Consider the following 10,336-nt stretch of genomic DNA (forward strand, 5'->3'; position numbering starts at 1 on the left):
TACGAGTATAATTTTCTGTGTTATTTGACATTACAATGATAATTACGTATTAACACAATGATAATGTTAAATATAGAATATCTATTTCAAATTGCCTTTGTATATGTAATACATATATTTGTTTTTCAAAAAATATGTACATAAAAAGTATTTATTTTAAAAATAAACCACATTTTTGAACAAAAAGAAAAAGCATATTTTGCCGAGCGTGAAATAAAGATTTTAAATCCATAAAATCAAATTTAAAATCGTGTAGCACAAAAACACTTGTTTCTAATTTTGATATAAACAAACAGATTGACGTTGTGAAACAGACAGCTGCGCGGACGCATAACGCTGCACAAAAACGTAAGGGCACGCCGCATAAAGTGCATCGAACTTTGGAAGGCATTGTGCAACCTTTATAGCTAACTATGAAGATTGTATCTGTATTCATTCAAATCAATCAAACGCACGCAAAGATCTACTAACAACATGATTGGCAAAAATGTTGCGCTGGTAATAAAACATCTTTATTTTCCACTTACCAGCTATGAAAGATTGTTCTGGAGTTGAATTCCGAATCGTCATTTGTTTTTGACAAAAAGGGATATTGCAGAACTGTGTCAGTTTCCGGCCATGCTCCACTGTAGGATATTTTATTTGTACGCGGAGGAAGTAATCAGCAATTCTCATCAGGGTGACGTTATCAAATTGTCACTTAACCTTGCTGATCCGTGGCATTTGAGAACCTTGACTTTAACAGCAATACATAACTTGGCAAGCGATAGTGATGTTTACTAATGTAAATAATGTTTATGAATATGTGAAGGTCATAGCAATGTGGAACACATTTAATCAACGTGGAATAGGAACTCATTAAGTAAAATAATTGAAACCGACGTATAGAAATACGTTTCGTAAACGATTTTGCTTGTTTCTTTTACCGTGAAGTAAGTTAGTGGATGGACACTTGCCAGGCCAGTATGATTTTGGCATACCTATCTATGTCTGCATAAAAAATATTTTGAATGTTCTAACAGTGCGCCAGCTTACCACGTAAATTGTGGTGACAAGGAAAGCTAAATATTTTCAAAAATAGCGTATAAGATGAAAGAAAAAAAAATCTCACAGACAAAGATGTTTAAGGTATTACCTATATTATTATCTTGAGTATACTAGGTACATCTGGTACATAAAATGCATAGACTGACTCATCTCTTTTAAAAGACTTCCTCCTGATTTATTTGGACGTTAGAGCCGGACGAAGTCCAACACGAAAAGTTTATGAGCAAATTGCCGAACTTCCCTCATTAAGATCAAAGACGTCAGAGGAAAGCAAATGACTTCGGATTTCCGTATAATGCAATAGTTTTAAATTTCTATTTATACTTTAATATTATTTAGTTAGTTTTACTTGCAATAACCTTGTGCTAAAGATTGGAAAATTGTAAATTAAAAGAACATTGATACAATACCCGATTCGATATTGACTGATTTAAGTATGCATCAGTAATTTCTAAATCACCCATTTGTGACGCATTGCCATATTGAGGAAAAATATAATCTGACAAACATTTGAATGAATAATTAATTATATATATGTCGCAGAAAAGTAGTTAAATCAGAGAGTTAATTGAATATTAGACAGTTAATTAAATGTCGATATTCAATCAAGTCGCTAGCATTTTAAAACGTTTAACTATCTGTCTGACCAAAAGCCAGCGTGTTGATTAACAATGTAAATCCGCCATGATTATTTCATTTCTTATTTCGGTGTGATCGTGAAGAACTGAGAGCTTAGAAATTTCGTGTTTTGCTTTATTGTAAATGGTTAGGTAAGGTTAGTCTTGTTGCCTAGGAACGTTTAGGAGTGGGGGACTATTTTGCGGAAAGATGGATCGTGTACTCCAACATGGAGGGCACGATCTCCTACCACCCTGTGCGGTGTGGGGTTCCTCAAGGCTCAGTCCTTGGGCCGCTTCTGTGGGACATGGCCTACGATTGGGTGTTGAGGGGCGCGCTTCTTCCGGGATTGCGCGTCTTCTGCTATGCAGACGACACCCTCGTAGTGGCCAACGGGGCAAGTTATGGGGAGGTGGCTCGACTCGCAACGGTCGGCACCTCCCTTGTTGTGAGACGGATAAGGGCCCTGGGCCTTAGGGTGTCTCTTGAAAAAACGGACGCCCTATTGTTCCATGGCCCTAGGAATGGTCCACCTCCTGCGGCGGTCTTGATGGTGGAAGGAGTGGGGGTTCCGGTGGCGTCCAAGATGAAGTACCTTGGTCTCGTCTTGGATGGCCGCTGGAACTTCGAGGCCCACTTTGAAGCTCTCGGGGGGAAGGTTGCAGGGGCGGCGGGGGCGCTTGCAAGGCTATTGCCGAATATTGGGGGCCCTAAGCAGAGTGTGTGGAGGCTGTACTGCGGAATCATACGCAGTATGGCATTGTATGGGGCCCCTGTATGGGATGATAGGCTGAGGGCGAGGATTGTGCCACTTGGTCGAGGCAACGCCATGACCTAGTGTCGGTCGTCGGGACGGACCTCTCGCTACCGAGCGTTGTTGCAGCAATGCTTGGTAGCCAAGAGGCATGGCGTGCGGTGGCCTTCTTCTGTGAGCATGTCCTGCTGCAGAAGGAGGCTGCCGAGCGTCAGCGGGAGGTGCGTGGCGATGGCCGAAGGGGTTGTGCTCGGCGGCGGCGATGCGGGGGTGCGGGGGCAAGACGCGAGGAGCGTTTGCCCAACAGTATCCCCCTGCGCCGTCGCTGAGCCCGTATGCAGTCATATTCGCCTGAGTTCCCTGGGTTGAATGCCTAGTGCGACCCCCGGGGGACTCAATGCGGTGCCAGACGTCATTCATTCAGAATGAATGTGTCCGGCATAGCAGGCGATATGGAGGGCTCAGGAGGAAATTTTAGTGGGTCGGGTTTCTCCCCTCTGATTAGCAGAGGGATAAGAGTTAACCATCCCCACAGTCCCCGCGATAGCGACTGCATGCGCTCGCGGGCCTGCAGTTGTGCATTTTTACCTCCTTCATATAAAAAAAAAGGAACGTTTAGGAAACTCGTTAAACGTTTCGTTCGTTCACTTGTCTGACGGAACTTTAGCAACTTGATTGAATATCGACATTTAATTAACTGTCTAGAGATTCAATTAACTGATTTAACTACTTCACTACGACATATATAAGAGAGTTAAACTCAAATGTGTTGCAAAAATATTTATTTTAAGAAACAACATTTAGAGTTTGCTGTATTAGTTGAAAATCACTTTTATCCTATTTCTTTATAAACAATTCAAAATGTACTCATAACAAACACTTCACACACATACATAATAGACAAAACTAGTGTCTTTTCCACAGACTAACAAACAAAACTAAATGAACATCTGTAAAAACCAAATAGATAATTAATAATCTTATTTAAGAAATATAATTATTCCTTTACATATATATATATATATATATATATATATATATATATCCTAGAATAATAGAGGTCAGTGGGAAAGTATGGAGAATAATGTATAATAAAAGATTGTATCATACATTATCAATCATCTATATATATTTTAAGAAAAGTTCGCTTAAAATGTTTTCATTGGAAAACTGGGGAAAATCCATAATCAACCGCCCACTAAAGGCGTAGGCGGTAGTCGCCAGTACGCCAATAAAAATCAATACTATAAGTATCCTTTCAGTAACAGCAATTTAATCGATTATAATTTATGTATATACATTGATAGACGCTAGCAATTATTATTAGATAGCCTCTGATATCAAGAAGTTACTAAAACCATAATTTAACTCCCGTGAACATCTCCCAAGTAAAATTATTTATTAAATACTTTGCAATGTCTTGCTTCATTCATCATTCGTTATGGCCAATTATTCCGCGAAGCAATCGGCATTTGAACCCAGTCATCACAGATATATTGACTGATTATATGTCGTCATGTAAAATCTTTTTTTATACTAATATTAAAATAATACTTTTATTAAATTGTTAAATACATGAAGTATTATTGTAAGGAGTAAAGAATATAGCCAAATGATGAAATGGTACTAATGCTTTACCTAAGAGTAATGCGTATGTATATACTAACACCCATGTAAGTGTTTATTGTAAATAGTTAATAATAAAAGTGGCTTAAAGAAATAAACAATAATATTTCAACTAAAAACGCTCATAAATCAGAAGAATTTGGACACCTTGATTGTTTCCTTAACCTTATTTGGTATAAATCAGAACAGAAATAATACAGGTGTAAGTTCATGCATATCGTGACTTAGAATAATGTAATTGCGTAAACTAAGACAGTAAACATGTTTCTCTAACATTACAAAGGTTTATGCGGAAAACGTCTCGGCCTTGGTTTTTAAATACAGGGTCGTTTTACAGCTGCTTATTAAAATGTTAATTATGTTATCTTAGAAACATTTTGATGCTTGAGGAAATAGTTATAAAATGTTTAATTTGTTACTTTAAAAGTTTAGCAAATAATTATGTGTTATTGCAATAATTATTAATATAGTCAAAACCGTTAACGACAACATCGTTTAGAACAACATACCGGTTATATTATCCGAAATCAAAGGTCCCAGTTGTATTCTATGTATTAGGTACTTAATAGCATCGTCATCGGCTGTTAAGACTATTGGTATTGTCTTTTGTTAACATAGCTTTTACACATTGGTCACCGTGACCACGCACGCTGTAAAGCACGCGAAACGTCGGAAAAAAATAAAATTATGTTTCAATCCGGTAAAAAAGTGTTGTCTTTCAAGACTATTGGTTTTTACGACCAAATATGAGTAGTCACTTCGATGTCGATATAACAGATTTTGACTGTAAATAAAAATGGCAATTACTTGCATTGGGTTAACGTGTAGGTACTTAAGACTATCAAATATTAAAACTATTTTGAGTAAGTACCCACATTTCTAAAAAACACGTAAGAAATAGACACGAAACATACAGTACCTTCTTGTCCATTTCTTATACATTATTTTATTACGATAAAGAATTGAAAGAAAAATGTTTCTTTTTAGCTCTTAATAGACTAATGAGTTTCTTGGCAGCATTTCTGGATAAAATCCTCTGTTGCAATAAATTTAATAATTAACTATTCAAGTGCTTGAAAAGTTCATTTCAATATTTTATAGAAGCGTATGAAAAACTGTGTATATTCTATAACAAATTCCCTATTAAAATATATAAAATAAGGCTCGTGTAAATGACAACGTTATCTTATATATAGTCATTCAATAGACTCGGTGATGACGCCACAACATTTGTCATAATTAGCACCTGAGTTTATTTATAATATTTGTGTTGTAGCATCTATGATTTACTCGAACGGTTAACGAACTGCTACTAAAGCGTCGGTAGTAATAAAAATTATAAGCACTTGAACGAAGCATCCGCCTTGTAGCTTGTTTGTTGTGGCCAACCAGGCTCTAGAATATAAACCACTTATATGGAAATTGTATTCGTTTTGCAATAAACTCCCAAACAAAATTAGAGAATTATCACTGAATAAATTCAAAACTCTCGACAGTTCTTGCACGCTCTACGCCCTTGACTTGCGAGCTGGTAGTAAATGTAAATTTAGAATCAATTTAACATTTTTTTCTGTTGACGTTCATAAGTGTACTTTGTCACCTATATGAATAAAGATTTTTAAGTTTGGGTATCTTTAAACTTAAAATTTCAGGATACATTATAGAAATCCAAACAATGTTATCCTTGTCTAAACTTAGCACGTCAGATGGTAATCAAACTAAGATAAAACACATGCGACTCAAGTGATTATTTTGCGCAATCAACCAGGACTCTGCTGTATTCCATACGGGCTCCAATTATTTTCTTGATTAAACCATTATTCGCTAAATCTTAGCCGCCCGTATCCAATAAATATGAATTATCGAAATCACTATTGCTGGTGCAATGGGTCTGAGTGACTAGCTAAGTGAATACGATTCGAAATCCAATCGAGTTCACACTCACAGAATTGCTCTACAGGTTTCCAAGACAAGTGAAACTACTCGAACGGACATAGGATTTTGACCTGAACTTAGTCTAAGTAATTCACGAGAAACATAAAGCTCAAAGGACTACTAAAATCTGTAGAAGTAAGCTGGAGAAATAAATATGTATAGATCTAGGTCAACGTTAGCCCATAAAATCTGGCATTGCGCAATCGTAGGCGAGTTAACTCATGAGTTGCGAATTAGGGCCACTTTACCGACAGCTAATTATATTCACAGCTCTGAGACACTGTGTATGTCATTAATGTGAGAATCAGGACTAGGCATACAATTGTAAAGAGGCTACATCGCCATAAGTTTTAAACGTTTTTTATCTTGTATTTTTTATTTCATAATGCTATTTTTAAATAGACGTAGATATTTCATTTCGTATATACATATGAAGTAGTCGAATAATAGGATTTTGATGTTATACTAAAATTATTTTATTAGTCATTTATATATTTTGATAATACCTAATCTGTATTTTTATAGCTGCAAGAATTTTAGGTTCCTTTGCTCCTTTAAGTAATACATTTCACTGGCAATTATAAGTTTGATTAAACATTTTATTGTATTTATTTACGGTACAGGTGTGGTAATTAAAAAAATAAGACTTCTCAAAATTTACTTATTATATTTCCATACCGCTAATCGTTAGGTATTTAATTACATAGATGTAGTCACCCTACAACTAACAATCGTCACAATGAAAATATTAAACCGTAAATTATATTATTGTTCGATATCCTAGTGTAGATTAGACTTACTTCTTAGTTAAGTCGTGACTGATAGATCAATAAATGTGCAATAATTCTGTTAAGGGAAATGGTGTGACTTCACCTTAATAAATTACTATTAACTACCTATAGATCAGTTATAAATAATCGAAACGGTAAATGGTTCGTTTTATAGTTGATTTATATAATTAATACATAAAGTCGAAATTTCCTAAAAGATATGCATTTTGTGAGTAAGGCAAAATTTGCGATACATAATATATCTGATGATACAGATTTTTTTATAGAATGGGGGCAAACGGGGAAGAGGCTTTCCTTATGTTAAATGCTACCCTTGCCAATAGGTACTCTCAATGCGAGAGGGCTCGCGAGTGCTGGCCTTATAAAAATTGGTATGATCTTTTCTTGGTTCGAAAATACTTCGATAGGTACCACATAGTGTATAACCTGCCCTAAATAACGCTCACTTGTGGAAAGACGGACGTCTCTCGACAGAGGTGATACGGGTTAGCCAAAAAAAATTATTTTGAAAATCTTGCTTAAAAATGCCTATAATTTAGATATCTATCTAGGTTTTCAAAGTATACAGTAGAATATATATTCATCTATATTTAATATATGATTTTAAATTGGTAAATATGTTTTTGAAGTAAATCATTTTCAAACGAAAATTGACTTTTAAGCTGATGGGCTTGTTGTAGTTTTGTGATGGCATCCAAGATAAAGACTCTTGGACTCAGGCTACAAACATTGCGATTACTTCCTGTAAACAAGGAATTTTAACCCAAATTTCTTTTCATTACTGCGTAAGCACGACAGACCATACAAGGCATACGATTTCACACTTGACTATCACAAGAAATGTATCCGATGTCGTATTAAGAGAAATAGCAAATGTTTTACATTTCCACATCCAATTTGGGATTGATTTAGAAACTACGAACGTGTGTTAAATAAGTACAACTGGTTAATATAGCAATGGCCATCTAAACCCAGAAAAGGTACTTATATTTATTTATAAATAATTTTGATACTGTAGCAGAAAAATAGAATATAGATATAATAATTTCATCCAGCGGTATTAAAATCATCATCTTGATGTTATCATCAGATTATGTTTAAACCATTATTAAGGCTTCTGTGCCTACGTTGATTTTTGGGTTTAAGGGTAAGATTGAGAAACGAGACTTAGCGGTAAGTCCGTCTTCTGTACGTCAAAAATGTAATGGAGTTTGATATACGGAAGTCATGGTTCGCGCACAGCTGCAGCGCCACATAATTGTAGTTTCTGAATCTGCCCCTAAGGCGGTTTCTACGATATTGTTCTTCAACTTAATCTTATTTACCGCTGATGGTAATTCGTATGCTTACGGCGTTGCCGCCTTATTAAAAAAAAACTATTGCATTTCGTATACGTACCCATACATACCAGGATCTCTCTTACTCACAAAATGGATATTGAGAAAACAAAATCGAAATTGCATTCTAAAACGTCGAGATCGGCATTTACAGAATACTAACGCGGAATATGTAGCTTTCCTGATTTATATTTTTCTAAAAAACTTTTTTTTTTCGACGTAGTCATACACTACATAGATTTAATCACAAAGTACCTATTTGTGATTACTACTTCTCCGCAAATATAATTTGAATAGAATTGCTGTTCTCCCCTTCAATATAAACCTTGCCTTGTGTGGAACTCCATATATCCTAATTAACGTAAAAAATACTGTTATAAATAAACGTATATATCCATACAGTATTTTAATTAGTCGTAAATTTCATTTCATTTTAAATGAAAGCTAAAAATACATGTACCTACCGTTAAAATAACAAGAGTGAAGTCTAGACCGATATAGCCAGCCTGTCGTGGTCTGGATTCTCTCACCCGGTTCAATGAAAGGGGAAGATTTATATTTAAACAACCTAGTTTATGTAGTTGGATCTACCCGAGTCATATACGCGCGAGTATTGTATTTATTTTCCAGCATAGTTTTTAAAATAATATTTTTCATATTTTATTGCACAGGCTAATACAATCATTAAATGTCAGCTTATTAAAAATAAATGTTAAATTAAGTTAAGTAAATACATGACTACGGTAACTGAATATGAAGATATATGACTCTAAGTCAAAGCTTATAAAGCTGTTAAAATGATATTGTTTAGGGACATTATAATATTATTTTATATGGAGGCAGAAGACTAAACAGGTTTTAAACTGGTTGTGCCATGTGGCTCTAACACAAGGTGCCATATATGCACTTTGTGATTCAGGCACATACTAACCAGCTGTGCTGAAAAAGCAGACGGTCGCTTAGAAACTATTAAGTTTAATAAATTTCAATACATATAATATTATTAAAGCCTCAGTTACATTATATTAAAACATTATTTCATTTAGCAGTTTAAGGAAGTGAATGTTGGTTACTTGTATCATGTTACATTTATGTAAAGTTCTATATGTTTATCAATAAAGTATTTACTAAACATTTTACTTGATTTATATTCTTTTATAAAGCCAATATTTTTTTTATTATGCGCAGTATATGTTGGCTAAAGTATGCAGTCTTAAGTTAGCTAAATTAATCCTAAGAATATTATTCCATATTCAAATGTTTATTACTTTTAGTAGGTATATAATCTGTAAAGAGCATATATAATTTCTAATAACTGGGTGACAATTATTTTCCTTCTGTATTAGGCAATTAATTAAAGAAGATTTATCAATCTCTTATTTAAATATAAAATTATTTTAAAAGCTTAATTAGAGAAGCCTTTAATTCTTAATAGATTTTTTTTAATTTGAAACATAATTTTTGTATTTGCATAATGCATTAAGATATCAAATTCATAAATCAAAACAAACCTGCCTCAAGGTCAACATTCAAAAATAGACAGATTCAATTACACAAACTGACAAGACACTGGTTAAGCATATTAAGTGATAATATTTTTTTATTTAAAACCTTAAGAAATAAAATTTATTTGGTTATGATGGGCATCGTATGTATATAATTTTGGTGGATAGAAGTCAACAAATAATATTATTTTATATTATGATAAGGATAAATTTATACTATAGAATAAATTAGGAAAAGGCTTACCTTGAGGGACATGTCGGATGATTATTTTTATCACTGCACGGAGAAATAAAATTTCATTGCAAATTATATGCGCTAACGGCAATTTTTCTTATCTTTATGCGTCGTTATTTGTTATAGCTTTCACAAAAATTTTGAATCACTTTAATTATATAACCTTTTCATTGACTTAATCAATATCAAAGTATTTTATGCACCGGCAGAAATAATTTTAAAATCACCAAGAACACGACTGCGCAACAATAACCACCAAAGCATTTGTTTGATATTTCCCTCCACACTGCACAGTGCACACTTGACACTCCACAGATCAGAGGCATGTTGAGTGTCACCTACATAACATTATATCTTAATAGGATTTTAAAGGATTACATGATTGCAAAACGATCATTATTTTATTTATTTTCATAATCATAGATTCATTATTATCCTAGCTTTTAGAAAATAATGTTATTAAATACATCTTTAAAAGAAATAGATGA

The 10,336-nt window shown here is 34.1% G+C and overlaps 1 protein-coding gene across 1 annotated transcript in view; it reads right to left on the minus strand.

Moving 5' to 3' along the window:
• LOC123719985 (ankyrin repeat domain-containing protein 29) overlaps nucleotides 1-10,107 on the minus strand; it is a 28,895-nt gene extending 18,788 nt beyond the window's left edge. Inside the window, exon 1 of the mRNA XM_045676359.1 lies at nucleotides 9,858-10,107. Coding sequence (XP_045532315.1) covers nucleotides 9,858-9,869 — 12 coding nt within the window. The 5' untranslated portion in view covers nucleotides 9,870-10,107. The remainder of the gene's footprint in view (nucleotides 1-9,857) is intronic.
• Between the last annotated feature and the right edge of the window lie 229 nt (nucleotides 10,108-10,336).

This window comes from Pieris brassicae, chromosome 2, assembly GCF_905147105.1.
Source record: "Pieris brassicae chromosome 2, ilPieBrab1.1, whole genome shotgun sequence".
Taxonomy (NCBI): domain Eukaryota; kingdom Metazoa; phylum Arthropoda; class Insecta; order Lepidoptera; family Pieridae; genus Pieris; species Pieris brassicae.